At 55.2% G+C, this 26,019-nt stretch overlaps 1 protein-coding gene across 11 annotated transcripts; it reads right to left on the minus strand.

Annotated features, from left to right (window-relative positions):
• Positions 1-365: 365 nt before the first annotated feature.
• On the minus strand, positions 366-25,884 carry CLASRP (CLK4 associating serine/arginine rich protein). Of its 11 annotated transcripts, none has more exons than XR_014060884.1 (21): positions 25,840-25,884; positions 24,663-24,790; positions 17,595-17,692; positions 16,946-17,047; positions 16,702-16,781; positions 14,478-14,562; positions 13,254-13,402; positions 12,345-12,441; positions 11,261-11,339; positions 11,103-11,176; positions 10,222-10,263; positions 6,092-6,307; positions 5,690-5,977; positions 4,039-4,296; positions 3,682-3,725; positions 3,339-3,399; positions 3,050-3,108; positions 2,927-2,973; positions 1,302-1,384; positions 782-806; positions 366-511 (listed from the first exon to the last, which is right to left on the minus strand). XR_014060884.1 is itself a non-coding variant. In XM_081515808.1 (21 exons), the coding sequence occupies exons 2-21, from the start codon at positions 24,759-24,761 to the stop codon at positions 469-471; spliced, it is 2,025 nt and encodes a 674-aa protein (XP_081371934.1). In that variant the 5' UTR covers positions 24,762-24,790; positions 25,840-25,884; the 3' UTR covers positions 366-468. The 11 variants fall into 11 exon arrangements, 6 of the variants coding, with proteins under 6 accessions (XP_081371934.1, XP_081371933.1, XP_081371930.1 ...); XR_014060881.1 differs by having other exon boundaries at positions 25,624-25,884; XM_081515808.1 differs by having other exon boundaries at positions 3,686-3,725.
• Positions 25,885-26,019: the final 135 nt, after the last annotated feature.

The raw sequence follows: 26,019 nt of genomic DNA on the forward strand, positions 1-26,019 counted from the left end.
CAGAAAGCTGTGCTCCCGGTTCCCAGTGTGGGCGAGGCCAGGGCAGGGGCCGAGGCGAGGGCAGGGAGAGGCCTGGACCTGTCACCGGAGGCCCCTGGGCAAAGTCCTGGCCCATCCTCCACAGGCGGGGTGCTCAGCCCTTTTCCCACCACATGGCACCCTGGGCCCTGAGTGTGGCAGGAGCAGCAGTTCTGATTACCAAGGAGCCATGCTCCAGTGCCCAGATGTGGGCGGGCCTCCCCACCAGGCCACACTGGCGCCTGTTCCCTGAAGCCACCAAGCACCTTCCTCATCTGGCCTTGGTTGGTGGGCACCGGGGTTTGGGGGGCCCTGCATTGACCACACAGACAAAACAAGAGACTAGGTGAAGGGAATTAAATAACGTGTGACTTTATTAGAGAGAAAACCAGCAGCATCACAGCTTGAGCCCTTGTCCCCCCACCTCATCTCTGCCCCCCATGCTTCTGCCTAATGTCGGTAGTGGGGGCTTCGGGATCTGGACCTCGACCGTCTGGAGAGAGAGAAGCAAGGAGAAAGGCCCTGTGAGGGTTTGGGCAGGAAGCAGGGAGCCCAGCCGTGTGGGCACGTGCACACACACCCACCCACATGGGACCACTGGGGCTTTAGCAACGCGGAAGTTGGTTGCGTGCAGCACGAGGCCAGGCCCTGGGCCAGCTCCTACGACTGGGGGCGGGCCAGGGCGAGGATGGGGGAACCAGGGCTGGGACCTCCCTCCAGAGGACAACAGTGATTCCCCGGGGAGCTGGGCCTGCCTGCTTACCTTCGAGAAGAGCTGTATTCTCGACCTGGAAAAAAGGGGGACAGGGGTACAGGTGAGAACAGCAGGACACTGCCTGCCCATCAGCCCACACCCACGAGCGCTTCTTCGAGCTCCTGCAGTTCCCTTGGGACTGAAGCGCTGTGTGTCATGTGTGTACGTCTTAAACATTTTAATTTATTGGAGACTGATGTGGAAGGTGTACTGTGGTTTTCTGTAACCCAGTTTTGACATCTCTTTTTAATGCCCCAGAGCCTCCAGCCCGGCGACCAGGGGCACACTCACTGCAGGGGGAGAGGGCGACCAGGGGCACACTCACTGCACAGAGGGGAGGGCGACCAGGGCACACTCACTGCAGGGGGGGGAGGGCGACCAGGGGCACATTCGCTGTGGGGGGGGGCGAACAGGGGCGCACTTGCTGTAGAGGGGGGAGGGTGAGAGAGGGCACACACTGCGGGGGGGGGAGGGCAACCGGGGGCACGGCACACTCGCTGTAGGGGAGGGCGAGCAGGGGCACACTCACTGTAGCGGGGGGAGGGCGAGCGACTCTGCCGGCTGTACTGGCGTTCCCATTCCTCTCTCTCCTTCTCTCGGCGCTCCCGTTCCCTGCAGGGGAGGGGAAGCAAACCAGGGAAGAGGTGAGAATACCGAACTCCAGGGCCAGCTGGGTCACCTGACAGGTCGAGTGGAAGAGGGAGCCAAGGGGCAGGTCTTGCTCCTCCTGCTCCTCTCCCCACCTGGAAACGAGGGCACTGAGCTCAAAGAGGGGACACTGGCCGGCAGCTCAATTCCAGTCTACCACCCGAGGAAAGGTTTGCTGAGGGCTGGATAGTTTGATGTTTCCTGTCAGGCTGCAGGCGCAGCCTCTGAACAAAGGGACTTACACGCTAAGTGCTTATCTGGCCTTTGTCAGAATGACGGGGATTTGCTTTGCTATCCCAAGGGCTGCATTTACTGAGTGCTGTAGTGCCTGGCCCTATCACACAGAATCCTGCCCACAATCCTATGAGATGGGACAATTATTTCATCCCCATTTAGCAGATGAGCACACTGAGGCTCAGACAGGAGAAAGGCCCACAGCTAGGGAGTAGCAGAGGTAGGATCAGAAGCCGGGCCTGACTACAATGCCAAGTCCCTACGCACTGTGCTCCCCACCTCCTGATGCGCCTGTGTAATAACCAACCAACCAGTAACAGTAGCTCCAGCCATCAAGCCTCCCCATGTGCCAGGCACCACACATCAGGAGCCTTACAGCGGGATTCCACAGAGACGGCTGCCTTATTACATCTACCTCACATGATGAATCCTGGCTCAGAGAGATTAAGGTACTTGTCCAAGAACCCAGGGCAAGTACAGGGTAGAAAGAGAAATAAATAACAGGTGACACAGCTCTCGACTGACTGACTTCCCTTCTGGCCAACACCAAGCACTACAGCCTCCAGATCTGCCCATGGGCCCCACACAGGCTGAAGCTCTAAGGGCACTAACTCCTCAGTTACCCTGTGCAGTTGGCACCAAGGACTGTTCACAGTCTGGACGAGCTCCCACCCCAGGGCCACAGAGTCAGAGAGAAGTGGAGCTTGAACTGAACCCCAAGTCTGTCTGAACCAGGCTCTGGGCCACTCAGCTCCACAGAAGAGTCAGGCGAGGAGAGGAGCAGAAAGGAGGGGGAGCAAAGCCCTGGCTCCCAGCACCGGGCTGGCCTGCGTCCAGCCTTCAGCATTTATGAGCACCAGGGTTCTGGGGGCAGAGAACACAGCAGAAGCCTGGCAGCCAGACCCGATTTCTCAGTGGGGACACCAGCAGGAGTGAGTAAAGGACACAGACAGGACACTAGGATGCCGGGGGAGACGAGCGCTATGAAGAGGGCAGGGCGGGGCTGGAGGATGGTGCTTCTGGGGGTGCTACTCCACACGGGACAGTAAGGAAGGACCCGAGAGCAGCCTTGGGGAACAGTGGGTGGGTATCTGGGAAAGAGCAGGAAAGGTGACCCTAGCTGGAGGCTGGCAGAGCTGCGAGGCGGGAAGGACACGAAGGTCCGAAGAAGGCTTTGATTTTCCTCCACCCGGAGGGTCTGGTCAGAGCTCTGGGTTGGGCTGGTGGTGGGGAACACAGGACTACCCAGAGGCAGGCTGGGCACAGTCTTACTTCATGCGGATCTTGCGGGCCATGGCTCGAAGCTCGTCTTCCCGCTCCTGAGGCAGAGATGGCAGTGAGGGTGGGGCCGGGCTGCACCCCGTGTGGGCCCCACGCCCTCACCGCCCCCCATACCTGGCGCTCATGTTCCTGCTGGATCATCTTCTCCTGTGCTGCCTTCTTATCCGCCTTGACTGTGGGGAGAGGGGCACAGTGGCTGAGGGGTTCCCTCCAGCTCCCCCACAGGATGTGGAAGCTGAGCTCAGAGAGGCTGGGCTGCTGAAGCCCTGGACCTGGTGGCCACAGGGCGGGTGCACACCCGCTCCTCCCCAAAGGCCTCCTGTCCGGAAGAGAGCAGGGCCTTCCCGCGGCCAGACAGGAAGGAGGAGCAGGGGAGCGCTGGAGGGGCGGGGACGGGACGTACACTGCCTGTTGAGTGCCTTCTGCATCCTCAGCTTAAGCTTCTCCTGCGGCGTCAGCTTGGGCTGGGGAAGGGGGAGAAGAGGCAGGAGACCGGGTGGGTGTCCCGGAGCTCCCACAACCCACCTCATCCAAGAGCCTGGGACTTGCAGGGGCAGGAGCGAAGGACAGGCAGGCTGCAGAGACCGGCCATGAGGGTCTGGGAGCCCCAGTGGGCAGCAGGGCACGGATCTCAATCCCTGGGGCTGGATCTCCCGGCCCACCCGGGCCCCCCTGCAGGCCCACCGGGCCCAGCTCTCGGGTACTGCTGCTGGCGGGAATTAGACGGGCGAGTTCCAAATTCTTACTGACTTTGGCAGCTCCTGTCTCTTTACCAGCGGCAGGTTCGGTCCTGGGAGGAAGAAAAAGCAGCTGCCACCTCCAACCCCACATGGCCTCAGCACTGCCCTTGGACCAGACAGCAAAGGCCGTGTTCCCCAAACACCCCCAGGCGGAAGCCACGTGCCTCCTGGACCCTGCAGGGCAGGGTCATGTCCCCCTATGACCCCTCACCCAAGGCAAGGCTGGGACCCCTCAGCACCCCCACCCCTGCCAAGGGCAGAGGTGTGGACCCCTAGACCCCCCAGGGCAGGACCAAGTTCCCTCAGAAACAGAACAATGGGGCAACCCCCCTACCTCCGTCCCCCAGCCCGAGCCCTGCTCACTTTTTCAGCTTCTCGCCCACAGCGGGGGACGCTGCCGGCCTGCTCAGCTTCTCCCTCGGCGGCGACGGCGAGTGACTCTGGCTGTGGCTGCGGCTACGGCTGCGGCTCAGGCTGCGGCTGCGGCTCAGGCTGGGGCTGTGGCTGCGAGTCGGGCTGCGACTTCGGGACGGGCTGAGGGACCAGCTGCTGCGGCTACTGCTGTGGTGTCGGGGGCCCCGGCCGCCCCGCCGGTACCGGTCCCCGGAGCGGGAGCGGCTCCTGGGGGCGCCGCAGGGCAGGAGGGAGGCTGTGAGACTCCAGGGACCCCTCTGAGCGCCGCCCCCACCCAGGCACTGAATCTACACGGCTCCACGAGGCCCTGTGGTCTGTCTGTCTCCACGTTCCTCCCGCTGCTCTCCTCAGACATCCTCCCTGGCCTCCCTGGTCTCTAAACAGACTGTCCTCTAGACGCACTGGCCTAGAACAGCTCTTCACGTCTCACTAGACACCTGTGCACCCACTTCCCTGTGAGGTGACCTCTGGAAGGGCAGGACTTGCCTGGGGGCCCCCCTTGGATGCTCACCTCCTCCTCACCCTGCCAAGCCTAGGGTCTCGTCACCAGTGGGCAAGACCCCTCATCCCTCCCCACTCGCCTGCGGCACAGACCCACAGAATCCAGTCTGGGGATGTGTGAGCCCCGTCCTCTCTCTGCTCAAGACTTGGGGGCTCCTCAGCAAGGGCCCCCTCCTCAGGCTGGCAGAGGGTGACCAGGCCCCCCTCTGACCCCAAGCCTGTCCCCTGCCATCGCCCTGGGTCAGGCTCCAGGCAATGATCTGGATGCCAAACCAACACCGCACACTGACTCCAGTGGGACTGTCCCGGTTTTTAAAAAAATTTGACTGTGTTAGCAATATTGAGAAAACAAGAGCTGTCCTTTAAACATCAAACTCAATTTCTCTGGAAAAATCAGAAAACTGGGCCACGCCACACCTGCCACTGAGTGGCCTACGACCCCAGCAGAGGGGAAGTGTGCTCCCGGGTCACCAGGCCCACGGGGTGCCTCAATTTTACCTGCCAGACCTCGTGGGTAGCTGACACTGAGATCCACACAACAACACAGGTAGTAATGCTGACAACAAGGGTACTCATCAAGTGCTAGGCTCTGGACCAAGCACTGAAGTAGAATTTGTCACAACTTCACGACTCAATAGAGGAAACATTATGATTCTATCTCTTCTACAGATGAAGAGGCCCCAACAGCTCAGCAGTAGGGCCAGACTCCACACCCAGCCAGCCGCTCTGCAAGCCCCACTCTCACCCAGCAGGTCGTGGTGTCCCTCCAAGGGCAGCTCTGACCCCCCTGGGGAAGGGCAGGAGGGATGCTCCCGTCTCCAGGGGACTGTACTCCTGCCCCACCTGCAGCACTTACGTCACACCCCGCCCTCCCCTCCAAGAGCTGTCTTGACTTTCCGGCCCCTGCCCTCAGGGCACCCTGGTCCTATGGGTCACCTGCTGTAAACACCTGGGGAGCCCCTGGAACAAGCACAGCCCAGTTTCCCGCCCACTGGTACCACATCTGGGATGAAAACCGTCCCCCCAACCCCACCATCCCTCCGCTCCCTCACAGAGCCTGGTCTCACCCAGATGGGCCCCCCACCTCCACCCCACGCACCTGCTTCTGCGCCGGGGCCCATAACCGCCGCGCCGGGCCGGCGAGCGGGAGTAGCGGTGTCCGTCTCTCGAGCCCCCACCTGAGTGCCGCCGGCCGCGGCTGCGGGAGCGAGAATAGCGCCGGGAGCGGGAGCGGGAGCGTGACCAGGACCGGGAGCGGGAGCGGGCATGGCGGCCGGAGCGGTAGTAGCCCCCGCCGCGGCGGGAGCGGGAGCTGGAGCTGGAGCGGGAGCGGGAGCTGGAGGTCCTCGAGGCGGAGGAGGAGGAGGAGGAGGTGGAGGAGCGGCGGCTGCAGGCGGGCACGGGGGGCGGTCAGCGCCAGCCCGGGCCGTGGCCCCCCTGCTGCCCCGAGTCCCCCCCACGGTGGCTGGGGTGTAGGGCGGGCAGCGTGAGCGTTACAGACCGGGCGCTGGCATTACGTCCCGGTGCGGGGCCGCCAGGCTGGGGAGGCGCCGGGGGTTTCCCTGTGGCAGCCCCTGATGCAGCTGCTGCAGCTGCGGCTGCAGCCGCCTCCTCATCGCTGCCCCCGAAACTGGTGATGAACGTGATCTTTTCCTCGCGGCCAGGGGTCGGGGAGCGGGAACGGGAGCGGGATTCGGAGCTGGACTCTGAGGGCGACCTGCAGAGCAGGGAAAAGGGGCTCAGTCCACCGGGCCCATCAAGCCTGTCCACCCGTGAACAAACCCTCCACAGAGCAACAGGACGCAGAAGAGCAGGGCCCCGAGTGACAACAGACACGAGGTACAACAGAGCTGGTGGGCAGAAAGATAGCCGTCCAGAAAGGATCTGATTCATGACCATGGAGGCCTTCTCAATACAACCAGGAAAAGCCGTGACAGAAAACTATTATTAAGAAGAGATGCACAGATCCATACTGTAACAGCAATGAGTTTCCTCTACACAGATGTCAGTTCAGTTCAGTTGCTCTGTTGTGTCCAACTCCTTGCGACCCCATGGACTGCAGAACGCCAGGCCTCCCTGTTCATCATCAACTCACGGAGTTTACTCAAACTCATGTCCACTGAGTCAGTGACGCCATCTAATCATCTCACTCTGTCATCCCCTTCTCCTCCCGCCTTCAATCTTTCCCAGCAACAGGGTCTTTTCAAATGAGTCAGTTCTTTGCATCAGGTGGCTAAAGTATTGGCGTTTCAGCTTCAGCATCAGTCCTTCGAATGAATATTCAGGACTGATTTCCTTTAGGATGGACTGATCGGATCTCCGTGCTGTCCAAGGGACTCTCAAGAGTCTTCTCCAACACCACAGTTCAAAAGCATCAATTCTTCGGCGCTCAGCTTTCTTTATAGTCCAACTCTCACATTCATATGTGACTACTGGAAAAACCATAGTTTTGACTAGATGGACCTTTGTTGGCAAAGTAATGTCTCTGCTTTTTAATAAGCTGTCTAGGTTGGTCATAATTTTTCTTCCCAAGAGCAAGCATCTTTTAATTTCATGGCTACAGTCACTATCTGCAGTGATTTTGGAGCCCCCCAAAATAAAATCTCTCACTGTTTCCACTGTTTCCCCATCTATTTGCCGTGAAGTGATGGGACCAGATGTCATGATCTTAGTTTTCTGAATGTTGAGTTTTAAGCCAACTTTTTCACTCTCCTTTCATGTTCATCAAGAGGCTCTTTAGTTCTTCTTCGCTTTCTGCCCTAAGGGTGGTGTCATCCGCATATCTGAGGTTACTGATATTTCTCCCAGTAATCTTGATTCAGCTTGTGCTTCATCCAGCCCAGCGTTTCTCATGATGTACTCTGCATATAAGTTAAACAAGCAGGGTGACAATCTACAGCCTTGATGTACTCCTTTCCCTATGTGGAACCAGTCTATGTCCAGTTTTAACCTTTGCTTCCTGACCTGCATACAGATTTCTCAAGAGGCAGGTCAGGTGGTCTGGTATTCCCATCTCTTTAAGAATTTTTCAGTTTGTTGTGATCCATACAGTCAAAGGCTTTGGCATAGTCAATAAAGCAGTAATAGATGCTTTTCTGGAACTCTCTTGCTTTTTCAATGATCCAACGGGTGTTGGCAGTTTGATCTCTGGTTCCTCTGCCTTTTCTAAAACCAGCTTGAACATCTGGAAGTTTACAGTTCAAGTACTGCTGAAGCCTGGCTTGGAGAATTTTGAGCATTACTTTATTAGCATGTGAGATGAGTCCAATTGTGGGGTAGTTTGAGCATTCTTTGGCACTGCCTTTCTTTGGGATTGGAATGGAAACTGACCTTTTCCAGTCCTGTGACCACTGCTGAGTTTTCCAAATTTGCTGGCATATTGAGTGCAGCACTTGCACAGCATCATCTTTGAGGATTTGAAAGAGCTCAACTGGAATTCCATCAGCTCCACTAGCTTTGCTGATAGTCATGCTTCCTAAGACCCACTTGATTTTACACTCCAGGATGTCTGGCTCTAGGTGAGTGATCACACCATCGTGATTATCTGGGTTGTGAAGATCTTTTTTTGTATAGTTCTTCTGTGTACTCTTCCAACCTCTTAATATCTTCTGCTTCTGTTAGGTCCATACCATTTCTGTCCTTTACTGAGCCCATCTTTGCATGAGATGTTCCCTTGGTATCTCTAATTTTCTTGAAGAGATCTCTAGTCTTTCCCATTCTATTGTTTTCCTCTATTTCTTTGCATTGATCACTGAGGAAGGCTTTCTTATCCCTCCTTGCTATTCTTTGAAACTCTGCATTCAAATGGGTATATCTTTTTTTTTTTTTAACAAAACAACCAAACAACAAGTCTTTATTGCTAATGACAAATTTCACAGAGAAGCAACACAACATGTGCTAGATAGAGAATGACCTAGGGCTGGGTGCACAGAGAATGTGTGGTAGTTAGTACAATGACACTCTGTTTTTAATGCTTGTTATTCAAAAGCATTTAAAAGAGATTTACTGATATTATAACATTCCACACATAAAAATGAATACGCATTTCTAAAAAGTAAGGGCATTACATCATTTAGGCAAAATAATGTAACATTATCATACTTAATAAAATTAATATTCCCTAGTGCTATCTAATAGTCAATCCAGATTTAAATTTACCCAATCATTCCCTGAATGTCCTTCACAGTTGGTTTGTGTGAACATTATTGAATCCAGGGCCACATATTTAATTCATAAGTCTGTTTTTATCAAAAAATATTTCTTGACACAGGAACCTAACTTTACCTAGTCGAATATTCTATCATTTGGACATTGCCTCATTTCTCCCAAATGGTGCCATTTAATTTATAATTTAATACCTTGCAGCCATGAAATTAAAAGACGCTTACTCCTTGGAAGGAAGGTTATGACCAACCTAGATAGCATATTTAAAAGCAGAGACATTACTTTGCCAACAGAGGTCCATCTAGTCACTGCTACTGCCGCTAAGTCGCTTCAGTCGTGTCCGACTCTGTGCGACCCCACAGATAGCAGCCCACCAGGCTCCGCCGTCCCTGGGATTCTCCAGGCAAGAATACTAGAGTGGGTTGCCATTTCCTTCTCCTCAAATGGGTATATCTTTCTTTTTCTCTTTTGCCTTTAGCTTCTCTTCCTTTCACAGCTATTTGTAAGGCCTCTTCAGATAACCATTTTGCCTTTTTGCAGTTCTTTTTCTTGGGGATGATCTTGATCCCTGCCTTCTGTACAATGTCACGAACCTTCGTTTATAGTTCTTCAGGCACTCTATCAGATCTAATCCCTTGAATCTATTTCTCACTTCCACTGTATAATCATTAGGTCATACCTGAATGGTCTAGTGGTTTTCCCTACTTTCTTCAACTTAAGTCTCAATTTGGCAATAAGGAGTTCATGATCTGAACCATAGTCAGCTCCCAGTCTTGTTTTTGCTGACTATATAGAGTTTCTCCATCTTTGGCTGAAAAGGATATAGTCAACCTGATTCTGGTACTGACCATCTGGTGATGTCCACGTGTAGAGTCTTCTCTTATGTTGTTGGAAGAGGGTGTTTGCTATGAGCAGTGCATTATCTTGGCAAAAGATGTCAAGTCAGGTGTAAAGCAAGTTTAAAAGCATTAAGTGTGAAATAATCTCAATTTTGTGAAAGAAAGTATGTAATCTCCCTCACAGCACCCACAGTTGAGCACCTACCTGAGCCAGACCTTTCCTCAGAAGGTGTACGTGCCTTATCTCACCTGTCCTCCCAACAGCCCCGAGGGTCCATCTCACCCCATCCGGCAAAGGGAACTGGTCAGACTGTGAGATCTGTCCACCCTCAAAGCCTCTAACCAACCACTCCCATACCAAGAGACACATTTTGTGTGTGACCAGGCCATTCTGTGCCTGTTATTTCTCCCTGGTTATTTCTGGGAGTTCAGATTAAAGACACTGGACATCTAAGTCCCTCCTTTCTGCCATGTTTGGTCACTTTTAACACAAAACTCCATTACGTTTAAATCAGAAAAAGGCAGAATACATTCCCTAGTCTGTGATCACAGGAGGGCAGCCTACAGCGCACCCAGCCCCGCCCCACCTCGCCCTCCATCAGGTGGGTGCTGGGCCCTGGGAACTCACCGCTTATAGGGGTCATAGGTGGGGCTGTCTCGGCGGGCGTAGCTGTAGAGAGAACCAGATGGGACGGGGTGGGGTGGGGGGTGGGGTGGGGTCAGTGTGCATGGAATTAAGGCCAGCCCCTGACCTGGGTGCCCAAGGCCACGCACAGGACAGTGAGGGGGAGGCGGCCAGCCAGGCGACGGGCCCTGCCCTCATCCCTCCTCCTATCCCTGTACACCTGCCCAGAGCCTGAACCGCAGCCATGCACTTCTTCGGTGACGATGGCAAGAATCACCACAGCTCGTGACTGAACATTTTCCAGACCACACATCCAACCCTGAGCCCACCGCAGGTCCCTTAAGCCTTACAGCAACCCTGTGACTCCCCTAGAACAGAGATGTGGCAGAGGCATGGGTCTGTCCAGGCCCCAGGCTGGGCTCTCCGCACACCAGCTGCCTCATCCAAACCTGCCCGAGACCTCACTGTGGGCACTGGTGTAGCCCTCCTCCTGGAAGGTGACGGTGCCTCTTTCCCAAAGAGGAAACTGCAGCTCGAGCAGAGAAAGTCACCTGCCCAAACTCTAACAGTGAGGAGGTGGCCCAGCAACAGAAGCAATCACAGCCCAGGGCCAGGCCGGTGCCCCTGGACTCTGCTCACAGCCAGGGAATGTGACATGGGTCCCGAATCCAACAGGGAGAGGGGGATGGCTGGCAGGGCGGGTGTCCACACGCCCCTCATGGCCACACCTATTCCAGACCTTCCCTGTTCACTGCTCTACTAGGACAACTCTGCCCACAGGCCACGAGCTTGCCCCCCAAACTTTCCTGAGCCTTGGCTACTCCCCCAGAGTCCTGAAACACCAAGGCTGGCAGGGAGTGGGCACAGGGCAGAACCTCACCTACCTGGGGGGGCTGATCTTGCGGCCCCTCAGCCGCTTCTCCCGGAACTCCCTCCTCTGGCGCCGGGAGCGACGGCCCTGGAGCAGGGTGGGGATGAAGCTGGTGAGGCTGTGCCTTCCACGAGGCACACACCTGCCCTGCCACCCGGGCCCAGACCTCACCGAGTACATGGCCTTCTCCTCCTCAAGGGCCTTGGCGTGTTTGATGGCCTCCGCCTCCTCCTTGTCTTTCCGGAGCATCCTGCGGAGGGGGAGGAGGGCCACCAGGAGGAACGAGGTCAGATTACAGGCAGAGTCACTGCAGGAAGCGAAGGACCCCAAGCCATCCTGGGGGGGGGGTCTCGCATTCATTCAGTGCTATTACTGAGCACCTATTGCACGCCAAGTGCTATCTCAGGCATCAGGGATCATTGAAAACAAAACTCCCCACTCTCACGGACTAACATTCTGAGGAGAAGAGAGACAATGACCAAGGTCACATAACATGTGACTTGTTAGATGGTGAAAAACTTAACAGGAAAGGAAATTACAGAAGGGGGAGAGGAAGTCCAGGGACCTGGTATAGGCTGCAATTTTTAACAGGGAGGCTGGGGAAGCCCCTCAGATAGAGTGACAGCTGACAAGACCCCTGGGGAGTGAGCTGCATAGGTGCAGGCAGAGCCCACAGCACCTGAGCGGCCCCAGATCAGGTGGGGCCTCCGGCATCTACAGGGGAAAGAGGCCACAGAGGCCGGGCAGGGGTGGAGTGTGTGCGGAGAGGACCAGAGAGGTGAGACTCTCGCTGTGGTGAGGACGCTGGCTGTTCCTGAGTGAGGATGCTCAGACGCTCAGGCTGTGTTCAGAAGTGGGAGTACTCAGACTCAGTACCCTGTTAGCTGGGACCAGTCTATGTGACCCACCCAGGTGAGGCACAGGGCAGAGGCCCAACCAGCAACTGCCAGTGACTGATCCAGGGAGAGGAGCCTCTCCACTAGAGGGCGCTGTCCATCAGGCCCAGAAACCCCCAAAGCTCCCAGGGCTCAAAAGGCCTCAGGTCACACAGTTGGGGGTGGCCTCTGTCTCAACACAGCTGAAGCTGACCCCAAGGACCACCCCATACCACCTCCACCACCCCCCCCAAGAGCTCGGGAGCCTGTGCGTGTAATGTTCCTGGCGCAGAGTCGGACACCAGCGCTCAGGAAGAGGGGTTAACAGCAGGGATGCCAGGTCCACAGGGTAGGGAGTGGTGTCAGCCCACAGGCCTCACCTGACGAAGTCGCCATCGGCCATGCCGTAGGTCGTGGCCTGTTTGTTGAGATCTGCCACCTGCTCCTGGTTCAGTTCATCCACATCCACCTCCACGTCTGCACCAAGAGAAAGGCTGTCAGGGGATAAAGCCGACCAAGAGGAAGGGAAAGGGCAGCGCCCCAGGACATGGGGTCAGGGGTGCCCACCAGACCTCAGGCCTCTGCAAGGAGAGGGGGGTTGGGCGGGCGGACATGAGTCAGCACATCCTGGTATCCCCAGGCTGGCACAGGGCTCGGCCAGGAACAAGCACCATAAACAGTGGGTGAGGGCAGGGGTGGGGGGGATGTGATGGGGAGGGAGTGATGTACACGGGGGCGTGAACGAGGGCGGCTGAAGATCTAGGCGGGTGGAGGCAGGGGTGCAGGACTCAGGTATTCGGGAGCGGGATGCTTGATGGCTGAGTGGCAGGTGGGCTTTACACACGTCTGAACAAATAGCGGACGGACTGAGAGCGAGCTGGATGAGGCGAGGGGGGAAATGGGTGGCCGGTCTGATCAGTGGGCATTTAGCTGGCGGTGGGCAGTGGGATGGGGGCTGAGGCCGGCTCTGTAACTGGAGGAACGTGTGTTTTCCAGAAGAGAGCGAAAGAGAAGGGCGGGGAGAGACCGAGAGGCTGAGGTCAGAAGAGAACAGAGCCAGAACCCAGGTGGGGACAGTGTCAGAGGAGCAGAGTCCTAGAAACGAGGAAGGAGAAAGAAACAGCGAGGGAGGCTGGACTAGGAGGACACGAGTGAGACAGAAGGATGGCAGGAGGCTGGGGCAGGAGAGGCAGGCTTGTAAGCAAAGGGCGCCCCGCAGAGGGGGAGGGGCGAGACACAAAAACGCTGCCCGGGGACTGTGGATGGGGAGGGCAGAGAGGGGACCCCACCGATGTCGGGGATGACCTCATCTTCATCCGAGTTGCTCTCCTCCTCGGCCGGGGACTCCTCCTCCTCCGGCTTCTCTGTCACCTTCTCTACCTCAGCCACCGTGCTGTCTTCGTAGGTGTAGCCAATGGACGCCTTCTTCTCTGCCAGCCTGGCATGGAGAAGCCAAGAGTCAGGGCAGCGACGGGAGGAGAGGCGGGCCCCGGGCCGGATGCAGCCCAGCCAAGCCTCCAGGGCCCACACCCCGCTGCCCGCATGCCACCCTCCTGAGAGCCAAGGCAGCTTGGCGCCCTCAAACGGTCCCTCAGCCTAGAACCCTCCGTGCCCACCTCCTCCCAGCCCTTCCCTCTTCCTTCAGCTCCAGTGCACCATCCTCCAGGAAGCCCTCCCTCTGGGCGGTGGAGGCCGTCCTCAGTGCCCCGGCCCCGCTCACACTGGACCTCTCCACCGCCACCCCCGACTATGTGTCCCGCAACAGCCAGCCCGCATTCTCTTGGGTAACAATGCAGCCCAACTTGGTCCAGGGTGAAGCAGGGACCTAGGGCATGTGTGCTGCTGAACTGAGTCGACACTCCCTGACGCCATCCCTGTGCCAGCCTCGTCTAAAACAGGTGGCCGTGGATAAGGGTCAGTCACTGAGAAGCTCAGTCACCTCTGAGGACCGCGGTAGGGATGGCTCGGCAGCAGGGGGTAAAGAGGGGGCTCTGGGACTGCAGAGCAGCTGCTGCCCTGGCGGAGGGGCCAGCCAGGCTGGTAGCGGGATGAGCCATTCCTCAGGGCACACAGCCCAGAGAAGCCCTCTGCGGAGTGACATCAGCTGCTGCTGGCCACATGCTTACTGCATGGCAGGGGACAAGCACTTCACCAGCTCCATCTCCTGTAATCCTGGCGCGTCCAGGCAGGGGGCGCCCAGGCTCGGAGGGCACGACTCAAACCCAGGCCCTGGCCCAGTTCAGCGCCTGCTCTCCTAACTGCACCTCCTCCCAACCCAGGAGTGGAAAACACCAAGTAGAACTTTGGCAGCAAGCTTCCCCTCTGTCAGCAAACCCTTCCCCTCCAGCGGCTGCCTCCTCCTTACAACGCTGATGAAATGAGCACCTACTGTGTGCCAACCACCAAGCCGGGCTCTAGGGGACACCAGAAGGACAGAACCGACGAGGCCATGCCCTGTGGGGCGCAGAGTCCTCCTGCTCCTGCAGCCCATGCTGCCCCGGACCCCGACTCACTTCTTCTTCTCATCCTCACTGGGTCTCTGGAGGCCTCCGTACAGCTCGTCAATGTAGATCTGGTACAGGCACTGCTCCTCAGAGACTGGGGTGGGGCAAGAGGCATGTGAGTCAGAGGGAGCTGGGGACACCGGGAATTCAGGGGGGACTCAAGAATGCAGCGGGGCTTGGGCAGGTGTGAACCCAGCACAGCTGGAGGCAGAGTCATGGATTCCCAGATAATCACACTGTGTGTGGTGAGGACACAGCAGCTGCAGGAGGGCCCTGGCTACACCCTTGACTCACTATGCAACCCTGGTCAAGGAACTCAGCCACTCTATGCCTTGGTTTCCTTTTCTGTAAAATGGGAGAACCACTGGCAGAGTGAGCACTTGGGCACTGCTACTGCTATCACTGTCACAGAGACCTTTGACTGGATCCTTCAGAACAACAAACCTATCCTGAGAGCTGGACGTCAGTCACCTGGACCCCATGGGCCCTCCACTCTGGGCCTCTGGGCCCCAGTTTAAATTAAGCTAATCTGGACTCTCTCTCAGCTACAGCACCCAACTTGAGGAGCTTGGCGATGTACTGGAGCCCCCTGGTCCGTGGGCGGTAAGACATGTGCCCAGCTCCAGTGGGACCCTGGACACGTCCCCTTCCCTCAGAGGGCCTCAGCTTTTCTATCTGTAAAGCGAGGTGGGGGGTCCGGACGAGCCCCAAGGTGACAGAGCACGGCCATCGCCACAGGCTCCCCAGTTTTGCTGGTGGTCTGCACAGCCCAGAGGGAGGGCCCTGGGCCTCTATGTGGGCTTCAGGCTTAGGCAGTCACATGAGCTGTCTCACCCCAGCTAAGCTGGCCTTCCCTGTCCCCCAGGCCACTCGCCTCCCACCCCCTCACGGCTGTCCTTATGGCCTGGACAGAGTCGGGAGCCCACCTCTCCTCACTGGGGCGTTCCTGCCCCACCCCACCCCACCCCACCCTCCACCGGTCCAGCCTCAGTCAAGTGCCTCAGAGAACAGCATACCATCTGTCAAAACAGTGCCTCAGCTTGTAATGAGCACCCGCTTTCATGATTATGTGGCTCCCCCACTAGACCCCTCCTCCCAGAAGAATGCCTGACACACTACAGGTGCTCAGGAATTGTATGAATGAATGAATGGAAGAAGAGATGGAATCAGGCAGAACTAAGGGAAACCGACTCCATCATCAACCATCTATGTGGCCTTGGGGGAAGGCAAAAACAACCACCGCACCAGTGATGCTACACTCCCCTGATGTGAAGGCCTCACTGATCGCCAGAATTTGAAAATCTCTGTTTTTAAAGATGCTAAACATCTATTTCAGAAACAAAGAAATATGGGGACAGCGAGGGTGGACTATGCCAGGCTCTGTGCAGAGGCCCTAAGCATCCCTCACTCGAACCCTCACATCACCCTGAGGGACAGAAACCACCACAATCACCCTTCGCCAGGAGACGAGACCAGCCAGGCTGAGGGATGAGTGTATGGCCCTTAATCTCACAGGGAGATCTGGGAGAGAGGATCTGAGTCCCTCTCAGGAGGTGAGCTACAGTTCAGAGCTGTCTGCAGGAGGCAGCAGCGCTTAAGGGCAGAGTGAGAATCCCAACTCTTTGGACACAGTGTCCCTCACAACCTCTGAGCCTCAATGTCCTTATCTGTAAAATGGGGCATCACCCCATCGTGCTGGCTGATCACACAGCTGTACTGCAGTAACAGAGACGAAAAACTCTGTCAGGGTCGGAACCTCAAGTCTAGGCCAGGGAACAGCCCCGACGTGTGTCTTCTCTTTTGTGAAGTGACGGCTTGGGAAAAGAACCTTGGATATGTATGAACACTTGGCAAGCTGTCAAACTGCCTGAACAGTCATTTAAAACAAGCATAAATTTCCTCTTCCAAGCTAACATTCTGACCCATGCAGGTGGACAAAAAAAATATGTTCTTCCTATTTCCCCCAATTTTTTAGGAAAAATATCACAGAATTAGAGGGCATGGGCTGTGGAAGTAACCACCTGGTAGGACCATCTAGGTCAGCAGACATCTCCTGTACCAATTCCAGAGACGGAGGGCCCAAGAGAGAAAAGGGATGCAAACAGAACAGGTCCATGACAGAGCTGGGACCACACCCAAGGCGCCAAAGTAGAAAGGACTGGGGTAACTTTTCTTCCCAGTCTTGCTGAGGGACCCCTCCCCCAACCCACTCCCCACACCCCAGGTCACTTACTACCAGCAAAGTCGTTCTGCACCAGGCCTCGGTAGCGCTCGTAGTTACATTTCCGCTCGTCCGACTCCTGTTCTGGGGAGCTTTGGGGGAGGACAAGGTCTTGAGATCACAGGAAACTCTCACCCCAAGCCGGCAGGAAGGGGGATGAGGGGCCTGCCTCCAGCTGGCGGGGGCTCCCCCACATGCACACCTCCTTCCTTCTCAGGAAGGTGACGCGCCAGCGACCCTGGGGGAGGCGGCTTACATGGTGGTGAGCAGCGGGGGCGTGTAGTCGGGGATGTGGTCCAGGTGGGCGCGGACGTCGAAGCGGTCAATCATGTTGTTGGTGTCCCCCTGCCAGGGCATCCTGAAGTGGGAGCAGGGGAGCAAGGAGCCTAGGGTCCCACTGCCCTGGACACAGAGCACCTGCTCCCTGCCACCTTGTGCTTGGGAGCCTGGCCCTCAGCCCCTCTGATCCCCATGCCAGTCCTACTCTCAGTCCCCACCCCTCAGTTCCTTATGCCACAACGCAACCCTGAATCTGCATTCAGGCTCTTGACCTGAAAGGGCCCTGAGAATATCAGGGTCCTATTTTTCAGAACCAAGCAAGAATGGGAACTTGAACAAGCTCCCTGGGCCACTTGCTAACACCCCAAAACACCCCCTCTGGCAACCAACTCTCTGCTTCACCTGGGCCTCTGGCCGTGGCCCTGCTCATTCCCCTCTAGGTGCTCCAACCACTACACCATGGGGTCTTCATCCCAAACCCTGCCGTCTCACCTTAGCTAGTGACCTTCACCCTCCCACTCAGGCCAAGCCTTTCCTGTGTGAGGCTCCACAGGTCTGTCCATACACCAGGTCCCTTTGGATCCCTAGCCTTCAGCCACAGATACCACCCTCAAACCCAGTCTTACATGTTAACGGGGCTCTCCGCGGCCAGGGCAACTGCAGAATCCAGGTGAACCTTGCAAGCTCGACCATGCACCTGCAGGAACTGGGCTGGGTCCTTCTTCTGCAGGGATGGACAAGATGGAGGTCGCCACCCAACTGAGCCCCAAACCCTGCCACTCTCCACACAACCAAGTTTAGCAGCAGGTTCACCTCTATGCCAAGCAGGCCGTACTTCTGAGGTAAAAGAACCTGCCGGGGTGTGCGGGCGGCACTAGCAGGGCCACCTAACCTCTGGGGACAGGTTTCCTCTCAAGGTGGCCGCAAGAAGCTCTGAGCTCTGGCTCAATCTTCTACAGAGCCAGTACCAAGACTGACCTCCCTAAAATATCAGTCCCCAACTCTTCACCCCACACCCACCACAGGGCCACTCATTCAGAGCCAGGTGCGAGCACATTGGCCAGGAGCAGCCTCGAAGCCACCACGACTGCATAAACTCATGAAAAGATGGTCAACATCACTATTCGTCAGAGAAATAGCAGTCAGAACTACAAGACAGCACCTCACACTCCCTAGGACGGCTAAAAATGAAAGGACAACCAAGAGCAAGAAACACCAACAAGAACACGGAGAAATCAGGTTCTTCAGAAAGTTAGGCAAAGAACTGCCACATGACCCAGCAATTCCACCCCATACCTGAAACAACTAAGAACAGATACTGAAATACTTGTACACAAACTTTCACAGTGGCACTAGGCACAACAGCCAAAAAGAGGAAACAATTCAAATGTTCATCAATGCATGACAGAGAAACAAAACATGGCATAACCAGACAATGTAATATTATTTAGAAGTAAAAAGCAATGGAATACTGATCCATGCTAAAACCTGGATGAGCCCGGAAAACATTAAGCTAAGTCAAAGAAGTCAGTCACAAAAGGCCACATTTCCTATGATTCCATTTATGTGAAATGTCCAGAATAGATGAATCCATAGACACAGAAAGTAGATTAGCGGTTACCCAGGGTTGTGGGGAAGGAGAGGAACTAACTGCTAATGGGCATGGGGCTTCTTTTGGAGGTCACAAAGAGTTTCTAAAATTAGACAGTGGAGACGGTTGCACAATCCTGTGAATATACTGAAGGATTCCCTGGTAGCTCAGCTAGTAAAGAATCTTGCCTGCAATACAGGAAACCCCGGTTCCATTCCTGGGTGGGGAAGATCCGCTGGAGAAGGGATAGGCTACCCACTCCAGTATTCTTGGGCTTCCCTGTGGCTCAACTGGTAAAGTATCCGCCTGCAATGTGGGAGACCTGGGTTCAATCCCTGGGTTGGGAAGATACTGAAAACCAGTGAACTGTACAGTATGTGGATTTAAAAAAAAATTTTTTCCCTTTTCTTCTTTTTTTGGCCGTGCCTCAAGGCACAAAGGATCTTAGTTCCCTGACCAAGGATAGAACCAGTGGGAGCATGGAGTCTTAACCACTGGACCATCAGGGAAGACCCGAGTATGTGAATTATATCTCAATAAAGCTATATTTTTTTTAAAAAGGCACCAAGATGGAGGAGAATGGCCCCCGAGTCACCGTTTTCTCCAGAGCCCCTTCCATGACCTCACCACCTGCTGCTACCTTCCATTCACTTCTCACCTCTGGCCTGAGCTCTCCTGTGGGGGTTACAACCCCAAGTGACCATAACTGCAGCAGGAAAGCCTAAAATCTGGTGGCAGCAGCAGCAGCACCAGCCACAAGTGCTGGGCCCTGGCTGAGCTCCAGCCTCCTTCCACGCCAGAGCCACGAGCCAGGATGCTGGTGCTCCCCACTAAACCCTGACCAAGCTCCCCTCCCCAGACTCCAACCACCCCCCATCCCGAGCCCCCCTGCCCCGCCACCTTCCTTGACCTCTCCGCAGCCTCCTCTCCCGTGCTCGGTTCCTTGCTACCACCCTTGCCCTCTGCAGCTCCTTTTCCACAGACCCGCCTGAGGCATTGTTAAAACGTATTAGGCCCTGTCCCTCTACGCAGAGCCTTGCCCGCTCCCGCCTGGCCCTCTCTGACTTCTCACCACGGGCTCCCCCAGCCCCACCCTGCCTGGTCCAGACTGCCGGCCTCCACGCCACAGAACAGCCCTGCTCTTGCACGTTTGTTTCCTCACTTATTTCTGATCTCCTTCCAGCCGCCTTCCTCATCTAGTCTACCTAAACAGCTCCCCACAGCCCCTGACTGACCCCAGGCTAGCTCCTTACCCTACCTTACTCTCTTCAGAGCACCGCCCAACATCTATCACCTGTCCCCCCAGCAACTAGAATGGAACTTACAGGGGGGCAGGACCTGTCTTGTTGTATTCCGCGCGCCTAGGGCAGGGCCCAGGAACACTGACCAAAGGCAACAGAATGCAGCCTCACAGAGGAGGAGACTGAGCCCCTGAGACTGAGAAAACCATCAGCTTCAAGCTCTCGAGAGCCTGCACTTCCTCATTCGGCCTCCAGCTCCCACCCAAACCCCAGCCAGCAGGAGTTGAGAAGGACACTCACCGATGACCACCGCTACTACGGGGCTGCTACCTGTCTTGTGGGCTACACCCGCGTCCACAGGGTGGCGCTGCTGCAATCCAGCTCCTCATCTGGCACCTCACCTGCCTCCCTCAGTCCCTTATCTCAGGCCTCGTGACCACCCAGGGCAAGTCTAAGACCAGGAGCCTGGCCGCTCCAGGTCAAATGCTCGGCTCTCACACCCTCTGTTCGCAGGATGGACTTTGGCGTATACCAAGAACTCACTGTACCAGCACCACAGCAACAAAAAAGCATTGGGCGGGGAGTTAAGACTTGGGTCTGTGGCCTGGCTTTGTTGCGAGCTTCTGGAAAACTCACTGAACCACACTAAAAGCCAGGTGCTTTAAGTACATCTCAAACTTCTCAACCATGGGAGCAAGGTGCTACTCCTACTCCATGTCCCAGATGAGGAAACTGGAGCTCAGAGCAGGGAGGCTCACTCGCTTCAGATCACACCAGTCACAAACAGAACCAGGATCTGGGCCCCAAGAGACGTGACTCCAAAATCCACCTTTTTTCTAAAATAATTTTTTTTATCACGGTAACAGGCACACAACGCAAAATTTACTAACCTACCCACTTTTAAATGCACAGTACAGTAGCATTAACTATCTTCACCTTGCCGTGCACCAGATGTCTAGAACTTCTTCGTTTGCAAAACCAAAACTCTACACCTGCTGAACAACTACTCCCCTTTCCCCCTCCCCCAACTCCTGACAACCATCATTTTCCGTTTCTAAGGGCTTGACTGCTTCAAATACCTCATACACATGGAATCTTGCAGGGTTTGTCTTTTTGTGACTGGTTTATTTCACTGGACATAAAGTCCTCCAGGTGCCTCTATGCTGTAGCCTGTGACAGAATTTCCTTTCTTTCTATGGCTCAGTAATATTCCACTGCATGTACAGACCACTTTTCTTTACCCATTCATCAGCTGATGGACATTTAGGTTGTTTCCACATCTTAGCTATGGTGAAACAAACTCCAAACAAACACGTACAAATACTTCTTCAAGAGCCAAAATCTATTTTTAACCACTGGACCATTACATCTCCAGGATCAAAGAGGGTCAGACAAGTTCATGGTCTTTCTCTCACTCATTCAACTGTGAAGCAGGCACCCACTCTGAGCGAGGCCTTGTGCTAGGGCCACAGCTGTGACTGAGACAGTCAGCCCTGTCCCCACGGCTCACAGTCCATTGTGGGGGACAGACCGGGCACCACAGTGATGACCTAGAGTGAGTAGTGCTGGGATGGGGGAGCAAAGGGTTGCATCACTCAGCCCGGCGGGGTCAGCCTGGGGCCTCCTGGAGAAGAGATGCCAGAGCTGAGATCTGTTTTATTTCCCACTTTCTCATCAACATGGAATCTGTTTCTTTACCCAAACCACTGATTAGAAGAGAGTCGACAGGGACAGGAACAATGACGGAACCAGGAACAGGAAGGGAGAGAGAGCAGGCACCAAGGACAGATCAGGAGAAGAGAAAGCAGCTGTCTGGACACACCCACCCAGTCTGCCACAGCCGGCCTCTGCTTCTTCAACACTGGCCTCAGCTGCCTCTCTCGGGCAGAGAATAAGATGAGAGACCCGCGTGACAGCCCCATCCTCTCCTCAAAGCCGCCGCCGTCCACAGCTTGGTGGCTCTGATCTGAATGTTGATCACGTGCATGTTTGGGGACAATAGCTGCTTGTACAGGCCTGCACCACAACGCACCCCACAGACACTGTTCTATTCTTGAAGCTCTTCCCTGTCACCACGAGAGGGGCTGTCGTCACCACTGTCCCAAGGGGGAAAACAAAGCTCAGAGAGTTCTCTGGCCCACATGGATGAGAGCCTAGAGTCCCAGGCCTTCTGAGTGACTCCACTCCAGACTTCTTTCCTCTACTCCATCCATCCACCTGGATGCAATTCCAGCTCTACTTGGTAATAATAACCTCAGCACCAAGAAGAGCTGGCATTTACTGAGTAAGTTACCCTGGGCAGGTCAGCCCTCGGGAGTCTCTGTGCCCAATCTCACCGACTACTCCGATAACCTGGGAGGGAGGTGCCCCTATCCCCACCATTTATGACAGCCCATTAGCTGGCAACCAACATCCACTGCCCCTTCCTCCACAGTAATAAGACTTCTAACACAACTGGCACAAGGCCCCCCAAAATACAGGGTATGCCTCTCAGCCTTCCTGGCAGCTGTATGTGACCAGGGGCTACATTCCGGCCATGGGGATACGAGTGGATATATCACGTGCAAACATTTAGAAACTTTAACAACTGACATGAACCCATTGGCCTCTTTTCCCTCCCTTCTTCCTCCCTGCTGAATGATGGCTAGAGCTTGAGCAGCCCTCTTAGACTTTAAGAAAACACTGGCAAGAGAAGCCACTCATGGCTGAATGACAGTTCCCTGAGCAGGACTGACCACCTCTGGGCTTTTATCTAAAAAGGAAATAAACATGTCTTCAGTGAAGATATGATGAAACAGAGACGCATGTCAAGCGCTCAGCACAGCGCTTAACACACAACTGCTCAACAGCATTAATTACTGGTATCAGCAAACCTTCAACACAGGGATCAACACCCATCTCTCAGGCCTGCTGAAAGGACTAGAAACAATGTGCCAAAGTAGCAGGCATGGGGTCTGGCACACCCTGAACCCTTAATAAGTGGCAGTTATTCAGCACTGATAGTGTTCTGGGCCCAATCCTAGGGCCTCAACCAACACAGACCCAGGCCCTGTCCTTGTGGTCACGTCATAGTTATTCCCAAACCACTGGAGACGGGCTCTCAGAGATTCCTCTCCTAGGATAATAGCAGCCTCTGTTTCATGGGTGATTGTAGGGACTCAAAGAAATCATACATGTAATGTTCTCCTTACATAACCTGGAGCCTGAGAAGGATCAATTAAAATGGCAACTGCTATTATTATTGTTTTATTCATCTAGTCTTTTAAACCACGTTGGGCTCAAGCTTGGAAAGCAGTAGCATGATCCAAATAAACCTAGTCCCCAGTCTCACAGAGCTAAAAATGTGTGTTAAATTTCACAAAGGGGAAAAACAAGAAGCTATGACAGCATTTATAGGGGACACTGACTGATTATGAAGGATGAGGGAAGACTTCCCTGAGGATTGAGATCTGAGAGATGAGCAGGAGCTAACCTAGTGGAGGAAAAGCTCACGCAAAGCCCCTATGGCTAGAGAGAACTATACAATTTTAGGAGGCAAACTGGTAGCTCTTTATACACCTTTTTTGCTAGAAAAAGTAGCCCCAGATAGTAGGGAGGCCAGATAACATGAGCAAAAAAAGGCAGAAAGCAGAGTAACATGAGTCTGGAGGAGGTGGTAAAAGCCAGGTCATGGATGGTCTTAAAGGCTGTCATGAGGAACCTGGCACTAGGGAGTCACAGAGAAGTTCTGAGTAAGAGAGGGACAGAGTCAGCTTTGTGCTTTAGAAAGACCTCTCTAGGGACTTCCTCAGTGGTCCAGCAATTAAAACTCCACACTCCCAATGCAGGGAGCCCAGGTTCTATCTCTGGTCAGAGAACTAGATCTCTCATGCCAAAACTAAGACCCAGTGCAGCCAAATAAATAAGTATTTTTAAAAAAATAACAATAATTCCATCCATTATTTTAAAAAGAAAAAAAAAAAGACCTCTCTGAGGAGGGTGGATTAGAGGCAGCAGGACTGGAAGCCAGAATACCAGGGAGGAGCCTGCGGCAGTGATGCAGTAGTAAATGAAAAAGTCTATATAAATACCATCTCACAGAAGACTGAAACCTAGTATGCCAATGCCATTTCAACCTGGGGTCTCAAGAACACATAACAGTTAAAGAGCTGAGAGGAGGCATTACAGGCTCAATACCCAGTGGTGGCAGAGATGGAGCTACCTCAGGGTGAAGCTGATAGGCCAGACCACAAGGGCCTTTTAGGTCACAAAATGGAGTGTGCTCTTCTCTCCAAAAGCAACTGAAGCAACTAACAGGGGAGAAATGGTCAGAATTCACTTAGTGAATACTGATGGTACTCCTTCTGAGTGCCAAGTCAAACCTTAAGAAGGGCTGAGCTCCTCTGGGCACTGTGAATACAGGAATAAGCAAGACCGACAACATTCCGGAGGTGGCCAATCTTATGTCTGGAGTGCTACAAAGACTTCCCTCCTTCCTGCCAACACCAGTTCTGTACTCTGAGTCCCACCAGACAGCACAGCATGCGACAATAAACAAAATACTTCAGTCCCCCGCCCTCCACCCCCAATGATTATGCTCTGGAGGAGGGGATGGCAACCCACTCCTGTATTCTTGCCTGGAGAATCCCCATGGACAGAGGAGCCTGGTGGGCTACAGTCCACCAGAGTGGAAAAGAGTCGGATGGGACTGAGAGACTCAGCTCAGCACAGCACAGCATAGCACATGATTACGCTCAAAAAATGGACATTCTCTTGAGGAAACGGGTATCCCCTCTTAGTCTATTTCCAAGCCTCAGTGGTACCAGGATAACCAGGGCTCCGCCCTCTCACGGAGCTCCCAGCCCAGATTAAAGGTCACTTACGATCTTTTCATAGTACTCCCTGCGGCGCTCTGCCCTCTTTTTGTAGTCGACCATCATGCCTCGAAGTTTCCGCTCATGTTTTCGAGCCTCGTGCCACATGGTGGTGAGGCCAAGGCTGGGGCCTCAACCTGAGAGATAGGGAAGGAGTGTCAGATGGGCTTAAAAATAAATAAATAAATAAATACGGGCAGAATCTTAAAAAAGAAAAAAATACGGGCAGAATCACCGTCACCTAACAAGTTGATAGAGTTAATTCTGAACATCCGCTTCAGGGAGAGGAAGTGAGGCTGCAGAGCTGTGCAGCAGGATACATTCAGGTGGATCCCGGGCAAGTCTGATCCAGTACCCCGGGCATTCTGAATCCCCCACCACCACTCCCGCTGACTCTGGAGGGAGCAGCCCATGTAAAGTGGTATCCTATGTTCAAGGAGGAGGAATCAAGGATGAAAGGTTCAAGGATGGAAGGAGTGAGTGTTTGAAGTAAGGTCTGGAGGAAGACCATGAGCAGCTGGGGTTGGGAGCTCAAGGGAGAGGAAGGGCTGAAATGGCGCCCACCAGGGGCCATCCGTGGCGGGGGCGGCGAGGGGACGGGTCTGGGTACCAGCGGTCTGGGGATGAAGGCAGGTGGACGAAGAGGAGAAAGTTTTTATGGAAAAAGGGTAGTGGTGTGGAGGTGGGGGTCGAGGGCAGGTGAAGGGCGTGGATGGTGGTGGATGTCCTCCCGACACTTGCGGGAGGAGGGGGGCAGGAGGCAGCGCCGGAGGAAAAGAACGGAGCGCTGCTGAGGTCTAAAGCAGGAATCTAAATTGGGGGCGGGGGGAGGGCACAGAGGCTGAGGGAGGCGGAGCGAGCTGACAGGAGGGGGTGGGCTGCGTTTAGGGGCAAGCCTGGAGGACAGGGCTCGAGCACCCGTGCTGGGCCTGAGGGATCGGGCGAAGTTTTTCTGACAAGGGGGCGGGACCTGTGGCAAGCGGCAGGGTCCGACGCTGCGAGTTCTGGCCGACGGCGGAGGCAGGGCGCGGCCTGAGGCACGGCAGGCCGAAGAGGTGCGGGGCGGGCGGCCCTCGGGGCCCGGGCCGAGCAGAGTCTCACAGTAGACCGTGGAGAAGCCGAGGCAAGGGCGAAGCCGGGCTGACGTCCACCCGAGGCCAGCAGGTCACCCGCTGCCCGCACTCACCGGCTCGTCGCCGCCTCCCACCGCTGCGCGCGCGCTACCCGCACCGGAAGCGGAAGTGGGAGGCTGAGGGACGGGGCGGGGAGCGGCAGAGGCGCTTCCGCCGACTCGAGGGGCGGGAACTAGGTTGGATTAGAGAGTGAGAGGAAGGGCGGGGCTTGAGGAAATCGGGGGGCGTAGGCG

The sequence above is a fragment of the Giraffa tippelskirchi genome, chromosome 7 (assembly GCF_054371585.1).
Source record: "Giraffa tippelskirchi isolate mGirTip1 chromosome 7, T2T-mGirTip1v1.2.pri, whole genome shotgun sequence".
In the NCBI taxonomy this organism is placed as follows: domain Eukaryota; kingdom Metazoa; phylum Chordata; class Mammalia; order Artiodactyla; family Giraffidae; genus Giraffa; species Giraffa tippelskirchi.

What these genes read in the sequence shown, in the direction of transcription:
- CLASRP (XM_081515804.1), bottom strand. Translation starts at nt 24,761, where the DNA reads ATGTGGCACGAGGCTCGAAAACATGAGCGGAAACTTCGAGGCATGATG. An exon ending in GGGAGTACTATGAAAAGATC is followed by an intron (nt 17,693 to 24,662) that starts GTAAGTGACCTT and finishes CCATCCCTGCAG; the next exon opens with AAGAAGGACCCAGCCCAGTT. An exon ending in GCGGAGAGCCCCGTTAACAT is followed by an intron (nt 17,048 to 17,594) that starts GTAAGACTGGGT and finishes CTCCCACTTCAG; the next exon opens with GATGCCCTGGCAGGGGGACA.